Below are 18,817 nucleotides of genomic sequence, written 5' to 3'. Positions count from 1 at the left end.
TGTCCATGGCAAAGCCCAGATTTCATCCCCAGAGAGCAGAGCACTGCCCCAGCTCCTGTCCATGGCAAAGCCCAGATTTCATCCCCAGAGAGCAGAGCACTGCCCCAGCTCCTGTCCATGGTAAAACCCAGATTTCATCCCCAGAGAGCAGAGCACTGCCCCAGCTCCTGTCCATGGCAAAGCCCAGATTTCATCCCTGAGGGAGCAGAGCACTGCCCCAGCTCCTGTCCATGGCAAAGCCCAGATTTCATCCCTGAGGGAGCAGAGCACTGCCCCAGCTCCTGTCCATGGCAAAGCCCAGATTTCATCCCCAGAGAGCAGAGCACTGCCCCGGCTCCTGTCCATGGCAAAGCCCAGATTTCATCCCCAGAGAGCAGAGCACTGCCCCAGCTCCTGTCCACGGCAAAGCCCAGATTTCATCCCCAGAGAGAGGCAGAGCACTGCCCCAGCTCCTGTCCATGGCAAAGCCCAGATTTCATCCCCAGAGAGCAGAGCACTGCCCCAGCTCCTGTCCATGGCAAAGCCCAGATTTCATCCCCAGAGAGCAGAGCACTGCCCCAGCTCCTGTCCATGGTAAAACCCAGATTTCATCCCCAGAGAGCAGAGCACTGCCCCAGCTCCTGTCCATGGCAAAGCCCAGATTTCATCCCTGAGGGAGCAGAGCACTGCCCCAGCTCCTGTCCATGGCAAAGCCCAGATTTCATCCCTGAGGGAGCAGAGCACTGCCCCAGCTCCTGTCCATGGCAAAGCCCAGATTTCATCCCCAGAGAGCAGAGCACTGCCCCGGCTCCTGTCCATGGCAAAGCCCAGATTTCATCCCCAGAGAGCAGAGCACTGCCCCAGCTCCTGTCCACGGCAAAGCCCAGATTTCATCCCCAGAGAGAGGCAGAGCACTGCCCCAGCTCCTGTCCATGGCAAAGCCCAGATTTCATCCCCAGAGAGCAGAGCACTGCCCCAGCTCCTGTCCATGGCAAAGCCCAGATTTCATCCCCAGAGAGCAGAGCACTGCCCCAGCTCCTGTCCATGGTAAAACCCAGATTTCATCCCCAGAGAGCAGAGCACTGCCCCAGCTCCTGTCCATGGCAAAGCCCAGATTTCATCCCTGAGGGAGCAGAGCACTGCCCCAGCTCCTGTCCATGGCAAAGCCCAGATTTCATCCCCAGAGAGCAGAGCACTGCCCCAGCTCCTGTCCATGGCAAAGCCCAGATTTCATCCCCAGAGAGCAGAGCACTGCCCAGCTCCTGTCCATGGCAAAGCCCAGATTTCATCCTCAGAGAGAGGCAGAGCACTGCCCCGGCCCCTGTCCATGGCAAAGCCCAGATTTCATCCCCAGAGAGAGGCAGAGCACTGCCCCGGCTCCTGTCCGTGGCAAAGCCCAGATTTCATCCCCAGAGAGCAGAGCACTGCCCCGGCTCCTGTCCATGGCAAAGCCCAGATTTCATCCCCAGAGAGAGGCAGAGCACTGCCCCAGCTCCTGTCCATGGCAAAGCCCAGATTTCATCCCTGAGGGAGCAGAGCACTGCCCCAGCTCCTGTCCATGGCAAAGCCCAGATTTCATCCCCAGAGAGCAGAGCACTGCCCCAGCTCCTGTCCGTGGCAAAGCCCAGATTTCATCCCCAGAGAGCAGGGGGAGCTCAGCAAAGGGCACAGCAGCAATCTCAGCCTGTGCCAGGAGAGGAGAGCTGTGCCCCCAGAGACATCCGTGCCAGGAGCAGCTCCCAGCAGAGCCAGAGCAGCCTGGGCACTGCCAGGGCATCTCAGCTCCTTCCCATCCCATCCCATCCCATCCCATCCCATCCCATCCCATCCCATCCCATCCCATCCCATCCCATCCCATCCCATTCCCATCCCATCCCATCCCATCCCAAAGCCCTGTGCTCTTTTCCAGTTCCCTGGAGCCCCCTCCCAGCCCCAGCCCATCCCTGGCACCAGGTCTGGAGGTAAAGCCCCCAGTCCCACTTTCTGTTACTCTGGCACCCTATTTTATCCCTCTGCAGCTGGTCCAAAAGCCAACTGCTGTGTTTGGAGCAATTAAAGCTGCTAGGAGGATACCAGGTTTTAAAAGTGAAAAATGTGGTTTATTGTGAGTACAGCCACGCCTAATTTCTGGTCTGGGGATCAAAAAAGCAATGCTGCAATGAATTCTCAGTGTAATGAATTCCTCTCTGTTTTGGTGGCAGAAAATCCAGCCTGTTTTCCAAGGAACAGAGGCTCTGGAATGTTCCAGTGCTTCCTGCAGCCCCTCACTGGTGAGTGGGGTCTCTGCTCTCCTCAGGGATGTGTCAGGGCAGGTTTAGGGGGGTCCCAGGTGAGGTCCTGTCCCCAGAGGGTGCTGGGCACTGCCCAGGCTCCCCAGGGCACGGGCACTTCCCCAGCCTGCCAGAGCCCTCTCAGGGGTGCCAGGGTGGTCCCAGGGAGAACATTTCCCAGCTGGAGAACACAAAAATCTGCTTTCATTTCCATCTGCATCAGGACAATTGTTTGACTTTGATATTTCCACTCGGAGGAATCAATAACTGGACCAAAACACGACTGGCAGTTAAATACCAGCTCATTAGTTAATTAAAAAAATGCTCATAACTGCTTCCATTTATGACCTTTGATAATTAACTGGGTTTATTTAAGCTAATCTCCCCCGGGCTTCATCAGCTTTGTTAAAGATTAATGATTTATTGTGAAATCGAGGTCTTTAAGCCCAGGGAAGCCAGAGCCTGTTGGAGTACCACAAAAAATGGAAAAACACTTCATAATAAATCTTTGGGATGGAACCTGTGAGTGGATGGGGCAGGGACGTGGCCTTAATTTATTCTGTGTCTTTCTCTCACCCTTAATATTTTGCAATTACAATTAGAGCTTTTCTGCAGGTTTGAGTTATTACACCTTAATTGCCTCGTAATGGTTTATTTTATTTAAATGGTTTATTCTTTTATTACAAGATGATAAATATTTAATAGCTCTACACCGGTGAGACGTTAAAAAAATAATAATAGTGAGCTTGAAGTTTGAGGGCTGAAATTGCCAGGGAGTTTTCTCACTCCATCCTCTACACCTCCAACTGATTGTTTTGCTTGATAGCAGGGGCTTCTCAATAAATATTCAAATATTTTTAAGGCTGTAGAAAACCACATTATGGACAGTTTTTTGTGCCCTGTTGTAAAAGAAGTTCAATGGAGAGTAATTTTTAAGAGCCTACAGGTTTGTGGATTCCAGCCCCAAGTTCCAGACTTGTTGTCAGCTGGCAGCACAATGGGAAGAATTTCAAATTTGACTTAAATTCAGAGGGAATTTCATTTCCTTATGGAAAGGCAGAGAAAGATACTAAACACATTGTTTTAATGGCCCAGTCTACTAAAAGCTTTTTATTTATTTATTTTTTAATAAGTTCCAGAGTGAACTGTCATGTTTTATGTAGAATGAATGATTTTGTAGTGTGAAAAAATTAATTTAATTTAATTTATTTTAGTTAAATTAGATTTAATTTAATTTAAATGTGACGGGCGGTTTTATGTGTGTGCGTGAACCAGCACCAGACAAATTTGTATTTTAATTAAAACATTCAAAATAATATTTTAATTAAAGGTCACACATTTGATTCTCTTGGCAGTAAAAATATGCAGTTTCCTTCCTCACTCTCCCAACAATTTCACATCTATAAGACACTGGTGTATGCTCAAGGCTTTACCTTTCACAGGACTGCCTGTATTTTGAATCAATGAATAAATGAGGGAACTTTGTCCTCAGCGAATGGATGCTGGCAAAAGCAGCCATTCGTTTGCAGGCCACTTTCTGAGCATCACAAAAACATACCCACTAATGTGAGGGCACTGCTTGCATCAGTATTTACAGCACCGAGCCATGAAAAATGAAACGTGCAGTACAGGAAGGAAAAAATCTACTAAATTAACCATGGATTTCATCAGATTTGAGAAATAAACGTGAGCAGTGGGATCCTGACAGGTTTCAGCAGCCCCCCAGCACCTGCACCCCACGAGGTGAGCCTGGAGAGGCTCCAGCCAGGCACAACTCAGAGAAAACCTAACCCAGAGCAGGCAGGGAAGGGAGGATCCCACTGAACTCCCACATTTGGATATGTCTGTGCCTAAGGGACATGAAAAACCATGCTCTGACTTAGTCACTCAAGGTACTCTGTTCTAAAGGATAGACAATATTTGCTCACTGCTCCTTGTTCCCCATTCCAGATTTTTCCAGAGGAAACTGCTGCTTTAATGATTTTTACAGCTGTTGAGACCCTAACAAAATGAAGAAAAAGTGACAAAGTCGGCCGTGTCCTTTGAGCTCGGTCTTTCATTCATATGGATAAATGGAAGCTCATGAATAATGCAGACCTGGAAATCTGTTAGCATTTTCCTGCTCAGAAACATATGATTAGCGCTGCTCTGGCTCCCAGCAAGGCTATTCCTGCTCTCAGAGGTCACACTCTAAATCTGCACAACTGTCAGCGTGCTCCTGGAGATAAACACGGCACAAGGGCCCTGGAGATGCTGCAGCGGGGCACACCTGTGCAGGGGCAGGGCTGGGGCACAGAGACCCGTGTGTCACTGCCCCGGGGCCAAGCCCCGCTGCAGAGGGGACCCAGCAGCTCTCAGAGCCCCACTCTGGGCTGGGAGGGACCCCAAATCCCACCCAGTGCCACCCCTGCCACGGCAGGGACACCTCCCACTGTCCCAGGCTGCTCCAGCCTGGCCTTGGGCACTGCCAGGGATCCAGGGGCAGCCACAGCTGCTCTGGGCACCCTGTGCCAGGGCCTGCCCACCCTACCAGGAACTGTTGTCCTGAATTTTTAAAATTTTCTAAGATTTTCTAAAATTTTCTAAGATTTTCTAGGATTTTCTATGATTTTATAAGATTTTCTAAGATTTTCTAAGATTTTCTAAAATGTTATAAGATTTTCTAAAATTTTCTAAGATTTTCTAGGATTTTCTAAGTTTTTTTAAGATTTTCTAAGATTTTCTAAGATTTTCTAAGATTTTCTAAGATTTTCTAAGATTTTCTAGGATTTTATAAATTTTTTTAAGATTTTCTAGGATTTTCTAAAATTTTCTAAGATTTTCTAAGATTTTCTAAAGTTTTCTAAGATTTTCTAAGATTTTCTAAGATTTTCTAGGATTTTCTAAGATTTTATAAGATTCTCTAAGATTTTCTAGGATTTTCTAAGATTTTATAAGATTTTCTAAAATTTTCTAAGATTTTCTAAGATTTTCTAAGATTTTCTAAGATTTTCTAAGATTTTCTAAGATTTTCTAAAATTTTCTAAGATTTTCTAAAATTTTCTAAGATTTTCTAAGATTTTCTAAGATTTTCTAAGATTTTCTAAAAGATTTTCTAAGATTTTCTAAGATTTTCTAAGATTTTCTAAGATTTTCTAGGATTTTATAAGATTTTCTAAAATGTTCTAAGATTTTCTAAAATTTTCTAAGATTTTCTAGGATTTTCTAAAGTTTTCTAAGATTTTCTAAGATTTTCTAAGATTTTATAAGATTCTCTAAGATTTTCTAGGATTTTCTAAGATTTTATAAGATTTTCTAAAATTTTCTAAGATTTTCTAAGATTTTCTAAGATTTTCTAAGATTTTCTAAGATTTTCTAAAATTTTCTAAGATTTTCTAAAATTTTCTAAGATTTTCTAAGATTTTCTAAGATTTTCTAAGATTTTCTAAAAGATTTTCTAAGATTTTCTAAGATTTTCTAAGATTTTCTAAGATTTTCTAGGATTTTATAAGATTTTCTAAAATGTTCTAAGATTTTCTAAAATTTTCTAAGATTTTCTAGGATTTTCTAAAATTTTCTAAGATTTTCTAAGATTTTCTAAAAGATTTTCTAAGATTTTCTAAGATTTTCTAAGATTTTCTAAGATTTTATAAGATTTTCTAAGATTTTCTAAAAGATTTTCTAAGATTTTCTAAAAGATTTTCTAAGATTTTCTAAGATTTTCTAAAGTTTTCTAAGATTTTCTAAGATTTTCTAAAAGATTTTCTAAGATTTTCTAAGATTTTCTAAAATTTTCTAAGATTTTCTAAAATTTTCTAAGATTTTCTAAAAGATTTTCTAAGATTTTCTAAGATTTTCTAGGATTTTCTAAGATTTTCTAAGATTTTCTAAGATTTTCTAAGATTTTCTAAAAGATTTTCTAAGATTTTCTAAGATTTTATAAGATTTTCTAAGATTTTCTAGGATTTTATAAAATTTTCTAAGATTTTCTAAGATTTTCTAAGATTTTCTAAGATTTTCTAAGATTTTCTAGGATTTTCTAGGATTTTCTAAGATTTTCTAAGATTTTCTAAGATTTTCTCAGTTTTTCTAAGCCTTCTGATGCTGACGTTGTTGTAGCGAACTTTCTCACGCGCTTTCTGTAATTAACCCGTTGTTTTGCGTTCTTTTCTGGAGGAGGAGAAATCTGGTGGGCTGTTGGTCTGTCCGGTGACATTGGAGAGGTGGCACTGTCACCCTCCAATCCACTGTCACTTTTGGAAATCTATAAATGTTGGAGTCAGAAATTAAACTGCCCCTTTCTCCTCACCCTGAGAGCAGCAGCGTGTGCCCTCGTGTTCTTCCGTGCCCTACAGTGACAAGGAACAATCCTGCCAAAAGGGGGGAACTGATACCTTGGGGTTTAGGTTTTTCTGCTCTGTTCTGTGTGCAGCTTTTAGCTTTATATTAACATTACTTTTCACAAAACAGACCTGTTCCAGCTGGAGATTCAAGGACAATCGCTTCAAACTTCAGGCTCAAAGCACAAACAACAGCAGGCAAGCAAGGAGGGTGAAAGTTCATCATTTGAAGCTATTAATTGGACACGTGGCTCCTGCATGCAAATGGACTGAAACTTATGAAAATGTGACTTGAAACTTATGAAAATGTGGCTTGGGTACTGCCAGGGTGTGGCCCTTCCATAAAAATCCTCTTTATTCCTCTTAGCTCCACCTGGCCTCTGCTCCAGCTCCTCAGGGCATCACTGCCCAGTGTCCCAGCCGTGGCATCCATGGATTCCCAGCAGCTCTATCCCTCATTCTCCATGGATTCCAGCAGATCTCCTCATGCTCCATGGATTCCCAGCCCTGTCCATGGATTCTCAGCACCCTTTCCCTCATTCTCCATGGATTCCCAGTCCTGTCCATGGATTCCCAGCACCCTCTCCTCATTCTCCATGGATTCCCAGCAGCTCTCCCTCATTCTCCATGGATTCCCAGCACCCTTTCCCTCCTGCTCCATGGATTCCCAGCCCTGTCCATGGATTTCCAGCCCTGTCTCCCCCATTTTCCATGGATTCCCAGCACCCTTTCCCTCATTCTCCATGGATTCCCAGCACCCTCTCCTCATTCTCCATGGATTCCCAGTCCTGTCCATGGATTCCCAGCACCCTTTCCCTCATTCTCCATGATTCCCAGTCCTGTCCATGGATTCCCAGCACCCTTTCCCTCATTCTCCATGGATTCCCAGCACCCTCTCCTCATTCTCCATGGATTCCCAGTCCTGTCCATGGATTCCCAGCACCCTTTCCCTCATTCTCCATGTATTCCCAGCACCCTTTCCCTCATTCTCCATGGATTCCCAGCACCCTTTCCCTCCTGCTCCATGGATTCCCAGCCCTGTCCATGGATTTCCAGCCCTGTCTCCCCCATTTTCCATGGATTCCCAGCACCCTTTCCCTCATTCTCCATGGATTCCCAGCACCCTCTCCTCATTCTCCATGGATTCCCAGTCCTGTCCATGGATTCCCAGCACCCTTTCCCTCATTCTCCATGATTCCCAGTCCTGTCCATGGATTCCCAGCACCCTTTCCCTCATTCTCCATGGATTCCCAGCACCCTCTCCTCATTCTCCATGGATTCCCAGTCCTGTCCATGGATTCCCAGCACCCTTTCCCTCATTCTCCATGTATTCCCAGCACCCTTTCCCTCATTCTCCATGGATTCCCAGCACCCTTTCCCTCCTGCTCCATGGATTCCCAGCCCTGTCCATGGATTTCCAGCCCTGTCTCCCCCATTTTCCATGGATTCCCAGCACCCTTTCCCTCATTCTCCATGGATTCCCAGCACCCTCTCCTCATTCTCCATGGATTCCCAGTCCTGTCCATGGATTCCCAGCACCCTTTCCCTCATTCTCCATGATTCCCAGTCCTGTCCATGGATTCCCAGCACCCTTTCCCTCATTCTCCATGGATTCCCAGCACCCTTTCCCTCCTGCTCCATGGATTCCCAGCCCTGTCCATGGATTCCCAGCCCTGTCTCCCTCGTGCTCCATGGATTCCCAGTCCTGTCCATGGATCCCCAGCACCCTCTCCTCATTCTCCATGGATTCCCAGCAGCTCTCCCTCATTCTCCATGGATTCCCAGCACCCTTTCCCTCATGCTCCATGGATTCCCAACCCTGTCCATGGATTTCCAGCCCAGTCTCCCTCATTTTCCATGGATTCCCAGTACCTCAGAGCAAGCCCCAGCCCCTCACTCCCTGCACGGGCTGAACACGTGCCCAGATCTGGAAACTCTTCAAGTGCTCTGCTATTTGCTTTCAGTGGCACAGCAATTTGTGAATAACTTATTTAGTAATTACTGTGTAATTATAGCTCTGCTGATCCCTGACGAGCCGAAATCCACAGACAATGCCTATCAAATGAATCATTACAATCTCTATAAATTACACAGGAGATGTGCCCATGTCATGATGAGATTCATGAAATGACTACAATTTCTGTGAAAGGAGATTAATTAAGATGGAGTTAGAGTTTAAGAAGGAGCAGATTATGCTGCCCCCGTGCCCAGCCCTGGGGACACCTCTGGGTGCTGTGTCCAGCTCTGTCCCTCAGCACAGCAGGGACAGGAGCTCCTGGAGCTGAGCAAGGGCCTGGAGCATCTGATGAAATCCTTCCTTCTATTCTTTTAGTATAGTTTTTAACATAATATATATATATATCATAAAATAATAAATCAGCCTTCTGAACATGGAGTCAACATTCTCATCCCTTCCCTCACCCTGGGACCCCTGTGATCCCTGTCACAGTGCTGCAGGGCAGGGAGCAGAGAGGAGCCCAGCAGTGAGCCCTGCTGTGGGCTCCTGCAGGGCCAGGTGAGCCCAGGGAAGCACAGCTGCCTCCTCTGGCACAGCTGTCCTGGGAAACAGAGCAGGGGTGAGCAGAGCCTGCTCGGAACCAGGGTCCTTCACACAACCAGTTTGGAACCAGGACCCTTCACACAACCAGTGCGGAACCAGCATCCTTCACACAAACAACCAGTTTGGAACTAGGACCCTTCACACAACCAGTTTGGAACCAGGATCCTTCACACAACCAGTTTGGAACCAGGACCCTTCACACAAACAACCAGTTTGGAACCAGGATCCTTCACACAACCAGTAAGTTTGCAACCAGGATCCTTCACACAAACAACCAGTTTGGAACCAGGATCCTTCTTTGGAACCAGGATCCTTCACACAACCAGTTTGGAACCAGGATCCTTCACACAAACAACCAGTTTGGAACCAGGACCCTTCACACAACCAGTTTGGAACCAGGATCCTTCACACAACCAGTTATTTTGGAACCAGGATCCTTCACACAACCAGTTTGGAACCAGGATCCTTCACACAACCAGTTAGTTTGGAACCAGGATCCTTCACACAAACAACCAGTTTGGAACCAGGACCCTTCACACAACCAGTTTGGAACCAGGATCCTTCACACAACCAGTTATTTTGGAACCAGGATCCTTCACACAAACAACCAGTTTGGAACCAGGATCCTTCACACAACCAGTTAGTTTGGAACCAGGATCCTTCACACAAACAACCAGTTTGGAACCAGGCATCCTTCACACAACCAGTTTGGAACCAGGATCCTTCACACAACCAGTTATTTTGGAACCAGGATCCTTCACACAAACAACCAGTTTGGAACCAGGATCCTTCACACAACCAGTTTGGAACCAGGATCCTTCACACAACCAGTTAGTTTGGAACCAGGATCCTTCACAAAACCAGTTTGGAAGCAGGATCCTTCACACAACATTCTGCTCTGATACTAGCAGGAGCTGATTTATTAAACTCTGCCCTCGATTAAGATGAATAAATTGAATTACCTTGATGAAGAAGATGAAGAAATGCACAGAACTACCTCTGGCTGTAAAATTACATTAAAAAACCCAACAAAATAACCCAACAAACCCCACCTTTGTGTCCCCTTCCATTCAGACAAGGCACAGTTTGATCCTGACCCAGATTTCCCATTCCTGCAGGCATTCCTCACGTACTGGCAGCACCCTGGACAGCTCAGCCCCAGCCTCAGGAAAAGGGCTGCTGAAAAATGGACGATTTATTGCCTGAATTAAAGCTGCTACCTCGTCCTAGGGCGCAGCCACCCCGTGAGATTTGCTCCTTTCTTCCTCACATCCCCAGCAACTTAAAATGTCTCTTCTTTCCCCTGGAATATAATTTTAACTGAATAAATTAACAGAATTTAAATGATCCAGTTCTCATGCTTGTGTTTTATTTTTGAATAAAGTTAGTAAATCCAAATATTGCCAAGCCTAAAAATCTGAGTATCAGGGCGATTTATAAGAAATGGTCTCTACAGGAACAGCGCCTTCCCCCACAGTAAAATTCAGGTTATTTCTCTGGGTTCTTCATGGCAGGACATTTAAAAGTCAGGAAATCAGCTTTTTTACTTTAGATATGTGGGGGAAAAAAGGAATTTTCTGAAAAATTCATTACAGGCACTTTTCTGTGAATAGTTCTGATATCACAAATCAAAGCCTCTGATGCCAGAGGCTTGGAACAGCCCTGAGAAGAGAAAGCTTTTATGCTCAATTTATTATTGTAAATCCAGCCCAAATCTCCGTGCACAAACCTGGAGGAGGAATTAAGGGCGGCAGTAATTGAGCTCTTGATTTTCGAGGCTCGTTGAGGCACCTCTGCATTTTGTTACCTCCGTGGTTCAGCACAGAGGTTAATTAGTGCTTCTAGTGTGGGCTCACTGAAAACCTCTTGTTTTTAAACCTCTGAAGTTATTTTTAGCTTTCTTCCAGAAAAAAAGAAAAAGAAAAAAGAAAAAAATGGATTTATTTTTTTCCCCTTCCTCTTTTCCTTCATCTCCCCGAGTGCCCAGACGCCCAGAACTCAGGGCAGCTCCCAGGAAGGCGCAGTGGAGCTCTGGAATCTCCTTCTCTCTGCATTTTCTGGCAATCCCCAAATTACAAACACTTGACTCGGCAGAAGCACACAAACTTTACGGGTAAATGTTCGGGCTTAAGCAAATGCTTTTGTCAATTAACCCAGAATTTGTCCGGGAAGTTATTTCAGTTCTGACATTTTCCAGCCTGTTAGATCATTTGCTTAAATACCAAAGTCTCGGGCTGAAAATCTCTTTTCTGATCTCTCAGAAAACTCGGGATATCCCTGATCAATATCTAATTCCTTTGTGAAGCCCCCTGAGCTTTGCTCAACAACTCGATATGAAAATAAGCTCTGCACTCAATAACCCTCTAACGAAGGAGTGCTTTGCATGGGGCTGGGAATCGGCCTCTGAGCAGGGTAAGTGACTCTCTCCTGGGCTGCCTTACCAGAAAACTTCCTAATATTGCACCAATATTGCAATAACCCACTTTTCCTGCCCAGGAGTGGCAGTAATTGCCTTCAGTCCCTTCACCTGGGGACTGTTCCCTCCTCTGTCTCTGTCTCCCTGTTCCGAGCCTCCTCCCTCCCTCCTCCCCAAGTTTTGAGGCCAGGCTGAAGTTTGTGCTCCAGACTGTGAAATAAATCCATATCGTTATTTATAGTGCTATTTATAGCCCTTCCTGTCCTCATCCCATTTGTTACACAAGGTGTTATGTGGATTTTCAAGGTTTTTTCATTTGGTTTTGTACTCTGAGAAGGAACCCGAGGTTCAGTGGGCTCTGCCCACGAGTGCTTCTCACCCTGAGGGGCACAGGCAGGGCGTTAAATTCCATGGAATGTTCTAATCCTTGCTTGGAGCACGCTCTCAGGGACAGGGGGGATTGTGGGGTGTCTGCAGGGCCAGGAGCTGGGTCAGTGATCGCTGTGGGTCCCTCCCCACCCGGGATATTCCAGGGTTTTATGATAATTAACTGATGCTTGAGATGGAGATTTGGCCACGCCTCAACCCCTCTGATTTAACCAGGTGGGCAAGAAGAGGAGGCTGAACCCCGGGAGCAGTGGGTAACTGTAAAATTTGTGCATTTAAACACAAATGGAGCAAACCAGGGCACTGGGGCAACTTCAGCAAGAGCCCACAGCAGAGACCCCGGGGCTTCTGTTTGATTTCTCTTTGGTTTTTCCCTGATCTGCTCTCAGGCCTTTAAATTTCTGCTACATGTCAAGGAGAAGCTTGTGTCCCTGGCCTTGCTCAAACGGGTTATTTCTGCCTCATCCCATCTCAGTCACTTATTGTCATATAATTCATAATAAAGCTCAAGCTGGAAAATGGATTTAGAGAAAATTCCTTCATAACTCTGGGTAATTGTTACCTGGAGCAGCAGTTGGCATCCATATGGAAGGAGCTCAAACCCAACGTTTAAGGGAATTATTATGACTTACACAAAGGGGGATTTGCTGTTTATCTGGCTCTCTGGAATACATGAATCTGAAGGGCAGAGATCCCAGCAATGTGCTCTGGGATGGCTCCCCCAGGGCAGGGGGCTCTGGCTCAGCTGAGCTGCTGGCCCAGGGGAGAGGGGCCAGGAAGGTTTTCCCTGGCTGGGAATCCCAGGATCTGGGAGTTCTGGGGCTGGCTGGAGCTCCCAGAGCTGTTTTCCTCTGGGAACAGCAGCGCTCCATCCACGCCCTGGGTCTCTGAGGAGGCTTTCTGTGCATTCACAGCCCTGCTGCTCTGAATTCTCCCAGCCCTGAGCTCAGGTGGGACGTGCTGCAGCCCTGGAGGGTGCCCCAGGAGCCCTCTGAGTGTCCTGGCTGTCCCACACCCTGAGCAGGAGCAGCTCGAGGGCTCAGGGGGTGACCAGCCCTTCACAAAGTGTTTGCAATTCCCTAGAGGGGATTTCAGACCTATTCCCTGGGCATCACCCTCCAGACAGGGGCTGGGGGAGCTCAGGACAGCACCCAGGGGCAGGGCTGGGAGGGGAGAAGGGAAAATGAGCTGCAGGGCACCAGTTCTGTGCTCACTGACGGCTCCTGGAGACCCTGGGCTGGATCCAAACCTTGCTAAATCAATAACTGTCCTCTGACTGACTGACTGACTGACTGCAGCAGGCTTTCAGCAGGCTCCTAATGAGAACAGGAATTTTCATTTAAGCTTATAAATACATATACACCTACAGACACTTTTCCTATTATATTTTCTGATGCAGACCAGCCCTCCTGGCTGAGACAGAACTATGCAAATTGAAATTTGATTTGCTTTTCCAGGCTGGTATTTGAGAGATAAAATAGCAAAATCTTTCTTAGGTAATTGGACAACAGCAGAAACTGTGGACACAAAGGGAATTTCCCTGGAGAGTGTGTTTCTCTCCAGAAATGTCAGATGTGGTGGGCCAGGCAAAGCTGTGGAGCTAAAACTGAGCAGAACCTGATGCAGACCCAAGGCACTGAGAGGTGATTTCCCAGTCAATAAAACAAAGTGCTGAGTTTGGGGATGAACTTTGTGAGCGGGGCAGTGCCAGCACATTAACTAATGAACACACATTAATTAATGATCTCCTGATGAGCGTGCCTGCAGCCAGCCCAGACCTGGGGGACAGATCCCAGGGGATGCAGGGTCAGGGCTGGCAGGGGAGCAGAGCAGGGACGCTGTGGGCACTGCCCTGCCCTGGCTGTGCCACAGCCCAGCTCTGCCAGAGCCCAGCACATCCCTCTGGCTGCCCTGGGGGGCTCCAGCCCTGCCTGGGGGCTCACAGACACCTGGGCCTTTGATTTCAACCCATGGAAAAAATTACCAACCTTGTCTGAGGATTCACCAGCCACGAGAGTTTAAGTAGAATGACAATTAGTTTGTCACAATACACAAAAATAGAATTGAGGGTTTTTAGAATGGGGGTTCAGGAGCCAAGATGGGGGGATTTGGGTGTGTTTTGTCCTTCTTTCTCCTTCTTCCCAGCCTCCATGTTCTGTGTGACAGTGGCACTTTTGGATTGGTTTAGAGCAGGGACAGACTGTCTAACAGAGGTGATGGGTATTGGGACATTATTGTCAATAAAGTACACGTTATTTGTTATCCATTCCTTTTCTATTCTTAGCCAGCCTTCTGATGAAATCCTTCTTCTATTCTTTTAGTGTAGTTTTTAATATAATATATAAATCATAAAATAATAAATCAGCCTTCTGAACATGGAGTCAACTTTCTCATCTCTTCCCTCACCCTGGGACCCCTCTGATCACTGTCCCAGGTCCCTCCCTTCTCTCAGGACCATTCAGCCTGGAAAAGACCTCCAAGACCCCGTTCCATGGCTGAGGGGATCTCTGGAGCCCCCTGAGCTCTGCTTGCCAGGTGTGGCAGAGCAGCAGCCCTGCAGGAAGGACCGTGGGGACAGTGCTGGGCCATGGGGGACAGCAGAGGGGTGACAGAGGGGTGACAGAGGGGGTGACAGAGGGGTGACAGAGGGGGTGACAGCAGAGGGGGCACAGCAGGGCCCTTCCCCCTTGCAGGGACCCCGAGCCAGCCCCCAGGGCTGCTGGTGCCTCTGGGGAGCCCTGGGTGTGATTTACACCGAGCTCCTCCACACCTGGGGGAGAGCACCCACACGTCTCTGACACACAGCCCCTGCCCTGGGAACAATTAATGCACAATTAATCAGGGATCTCCTGCAGGAGCCAGCTCACAAGGCAAGCAGCACAGGGCATGGGGGGCACTGCCTGGTGCCCCCTCAGTGTGGAGACAGGATCCCAAGCTGTGCCACCCACCAGCAGCGCACGGGCAGATGCTGGCTCAGTGAAGTCCTTGTGTGATGAAATCAGCGCAGAAATACCACCACATCCCTCTCACAAGGCTCCTTCCCCCTCCCAATGTCACTCCTGGGCAGCTTCTCACAATTATTTACACTTTTCATGGTTACTGGGAGGATATCCAAGGATTCTGTGTGAACCTGGACAGCAGTAACACCTCTAGATCACAGAGCCAGCCGTGTAAAAAGCAGGTTTTTGTTAGGAAAGGGCAAGGATGCTTCCTGTGGGCTGCCAGGTTTTCTGAAGGACCTCAGGCTGTGTGACCCCAGTGCAGCCCCAGCCCTGAGGGAAGGCAGCAGCTCCATTTCAGCTCTGCTCAGTAGCAAACAGAGCTGCCCTGAACCCCACGTTTGGCTCCTGAGCGCTGCAGAGCTTGCAGCAACCTCACACACCTGAACCAGCACAGATGGCCACTCTCCCTGCCAGCAACACGAAAAGCAAGGCTTCCACAGGAGAACATTCTCACTCAGGGATTAAGGAGTCCACCCTTCACCAGCTGCTGCCCTGAGAGTTATTGCTACTTTCTGTTTTTGTTGGTTTTTTAAAGGGATAATGCTTGTAGATAATAGTAATGTCAATTATAGGCACAGGAAAAACGTCACCAGACCATCCTCATTCCAACCAAAATCCAGATCACCACCTTTAGGACAGCTCTCCTTGTTCAGAGAGCTGCATCCAAACAATCACAGTGTAAAATGAGACATTTCAGCTTGGTCTTTGAGTCAGACCTCTGAGCCAACATCCCCCCATTTCCCTCCTGAGGATAGGAGCAGACCCAGATTTCCAGAATTTTCTCTCAGACCATTCTGCTTCCCACCTCCCCTTTCTTTCATGATGGAGAACATCTATTTTTATGATTTGTACCGATGCACTTGGAACTTCTATGACATTTTCAACCTCTGCCTCTCAAAGTGCTTTGTAAGGGTGGCTACAAGGCACCTCACAATGTAAGATGGAAAAAACCCTGGCAGCAGCTCAGAGACAGATTCAGCTCTGCTCTGTTCAGATGAAGCCAGACCTTCCTTCTACCTGCTCTGAATTGCAAATACACCAAATTCCGGCTCCTTCTGGCTTAATATTCCTTTGTTTTCACTTGCATTTTCTGTTCAAAATAAGTGTAACGTCGTTCCCACTTTGGTAATGATCCCTCAAACATTAAATAAATGGCAGCAAAGGCTCCCTGTTATTTTGTGCCTGTTACATCTCTCTCACAGGAATTCAGAACCTCCTGACAACGCTCATCATATGGGGAGTACGTTCAGCAGGAAATTTCATGGAAGGAAGGCAATAATTGTGGGATTCAAGCAGCTGAAACTCTGCATTTCCACGCAGTGAGGAATATCTTTATGTGTAGGATACACCCAGAGTTTTGTCTCTCTCTCATCACCATCAGCACAGAGCAGCACCAGAGCTGCACCAGGAACGCCTTTGGACCCAGCAGCAGATGGCTGAACACCCAGCAGCGCTGAAATACCACCGAGCCACGGCTAAAAACCCCCCAGATAAAAATCCCACAGCTAAAAACCCCCCAGATAAAAACCCCTCAGCTAGAAATCCCACAGATAAAAACCCCTCAGCTAAAAACCCCCCAGCTAAAAACCCCCCAGATAAAAACCCCACAGCTAAAAACCCCACAGCTAAAAACCCCACAGCTAAAAACCCCTCAGCTAAAAATCCCACAGATAAAACCCCTCCCCAAGAGCACTGGGGGTCCCTTTGGGCAGCCCCCTCACCGAGCATCCTGCCCTTCCCCTCTCACCCTGCTCACTGTCCTCTCCAAGGGACTGCCCTGCTCTGCCCCGCTGCCAGCCCGAGGTGGGGCAGAGCTCTGGCACATCCTGGGGCAGAGCTCAGGCTGCTCCTGGGCATGGGCTGGGGAGTCTCTGCCCTGGCAGGGACCTGAGGCTGCCCTGGCAGCAGGAATCAGTCACAGAGTGCCAGGAGGCTGTGCCTGTGCCCACCGTGCCTCTGCACCCCACGGCAGGGGGGTGAGCTGGCACTGCTGGCACTGCCACAGCCCCTGGTGCCCAGAGCACAGCGCAGACCCCAGGCTCAGAGCCCAGACCCTGGCACTGCTGGCACTGCTGGCACTGCCACAGCCCCTGGTGCCCAGAGCCCAGTGCAGACCCCAGGCTCAGAGCCCAGACCCTGGCACTGCCACAGCCCCTGGTGCCCAGAACACAGCGCAGACCCCAGGCTCAGAGCCCAGACCCTGGCACTGCTGGCACTGCCACAGCCCCTGGTGCCCAAAGCACAGTGCAGACCCCAGGCTCAGAGCCCAGACCCTGGCACTGCTGGCACTGCCACAGCCCCTGGTGCCCAAAGCACAGCGCAGACCCCAGGCTCAGAGCCCAGACCCTGGCACTGCTGGCACTGCTGGCACTGCTGGCACTGCCACAGCCCCTGGTGCCCAGAGCCCAGCGCAGACCCCAGGCTCAGAGCCCAGACCCTGGCACTGCCACAGCCCCTGGTGCCCAGAGCCCAGCGCAGACCCCAGGCTCAGAGCCCAGACCCTTCCCCAGCACAGAGCGGCCGCGCCGGGCGCGCAGCCCCGAGGGGCACGGGGCACTTCCAGGTGTCAGGGGAAGGAGCACGCTGCTCCCCCTGGCTGGGGACCCTCGGGGCTGGGAGCAGCCACCCCTGGCACACTCGGGTCCCCGTTACTTACGGTTGAGAGGCAGGCTGGCATTGGTCGTCCCTAGCTTGTTGGCAGCGACACAAGTATAGTTGCCAAAGTGCTCTTCTGTCACATTGGTAACAGTAAGAAGGGATCTCGTACTATAATTTTTAATAGTGATTCCTTGTTGACCATTGATCAGTCTAGAAAGCAAAAAGAAAATGTCTATAACTCATATACCACAACCAAGATTTATTTTTATTTTTTTTCCACTGCTCTCCTTTCTTTCCTGGTTTCACAGACAGCCCCGGGAGCACGGGGAGCTCTTTGCAAGCTGCCGGTGCCTGTGCTGAGCACAATTCCTGGGGCTCTGGGGAGCCCTGGGGCTGGGGGTGCTGAGGGGAGCGGTGCTGCCTCAATGGCCTGCAGCTGAGAGAAAAGAAACACCCACGGCCCTTCCTGCCTGGAGGAGCGGGGACAGAAACTCCTGGATGCAGAGCTCGGATTTTAAACTGGGCAAAGCCAAGTGGGAATTGAAATGGTCTCCCTGGGGCAGAAAGGGGTCCTGGTCAGCCTTTCTAAGAGGGTCTTTGTCACTTCAGCCTTTGGAGTCTGTTGTGTGCTTTCACAGCTCTGGCTGCTGGCAGCTGAGGATCAGGAGCCAGGATTGTGGCCATGGTTTTGTTTACAGCTGCAAATGAGCCTTGCAATTAGGGACAAAACGCTCCAGCAGCGCTGCTGAGGCAGCAGCCCGGGCAGGATCAGGTAATGAGGCACAGAAAAAAGCCAAATCAGGACTCTTCTCACCCAGCTTTGAGCTCCCCACCCCAAACTGATGGGAAAGATGCAGGTGTGTGGATACTGCTCCCAAAGCCATGCCAGGAGCATTGCTGGGCACCAGGACAGAGCAGGAGAACCAATTTAATGATGTTGTCCTAGGCAAGCCACGTCTGATCAAACACGGAGACGAGAAGGGGAACCGTGTTATTAAAAACTCGCTACAGTTATTACTCGTAATTCCTCCTATTTCCCATAAGGAGCAGAGTTTTGGAATAGGAATGCGATTTTTGTCTGCTATATTGGAGGATATAATCATATATCCTGGGAATTAATGCCATCTTCCACCGTTCTGTCTGAAAACCTTGGCAAATCTGCCATTAATTGCACTTGTGCAGTTGTGGACTGAACACTGCTCACTGTTACGGAGTGCCTCTCCTCCCAGCAGAGCCCTGCAGGTGCTGCTCACACGGGATTTCTCCTCCCTGGGCGGGTTGTGTTG

At 48.4% G+C, this 18,817-nt stretch overlaps 1 protein-coding gene across 1 annotated transcript in view; it reads right to left on the bottom strand.

Annotated features, from left to right (window-relative positions):
• Positions 1-18,817, bottom strand: part of NEGR1 (neuronal growth regulator 1) — a 173,234-nt gene that overhangs the window by 26,712 nt on the left and 127,705 nt on the right. The window contains exon 6 of the mRNA XM_084211542.1: positions 17,590-17,741. Coding sequence (XP_084067668.1) covers positions 17,590-17,741 — 152 coding nt within the window. The remainder of the gene's footprint in view (positions 1-17,589; positions 17,742-18,817) is intronic.

This window comes from Fringilla coelebs, assembly GCF_963513975.1.
Source record: "Fringilla coelebs genome assembly, chromosome: 9".
Taxonomy (NCBI): domain Eukaryota; kingdom Metazoa; phylum Chordata; class Aves; order Passeriformes; family Fringillidae; genus Fringilla; species Fringilla coelebs.
The sequence above is the reverse complement of the archived record's forward strand: the minus strand, read 5'-3'. Positions and strand labels throughout refer to the sequence as shown.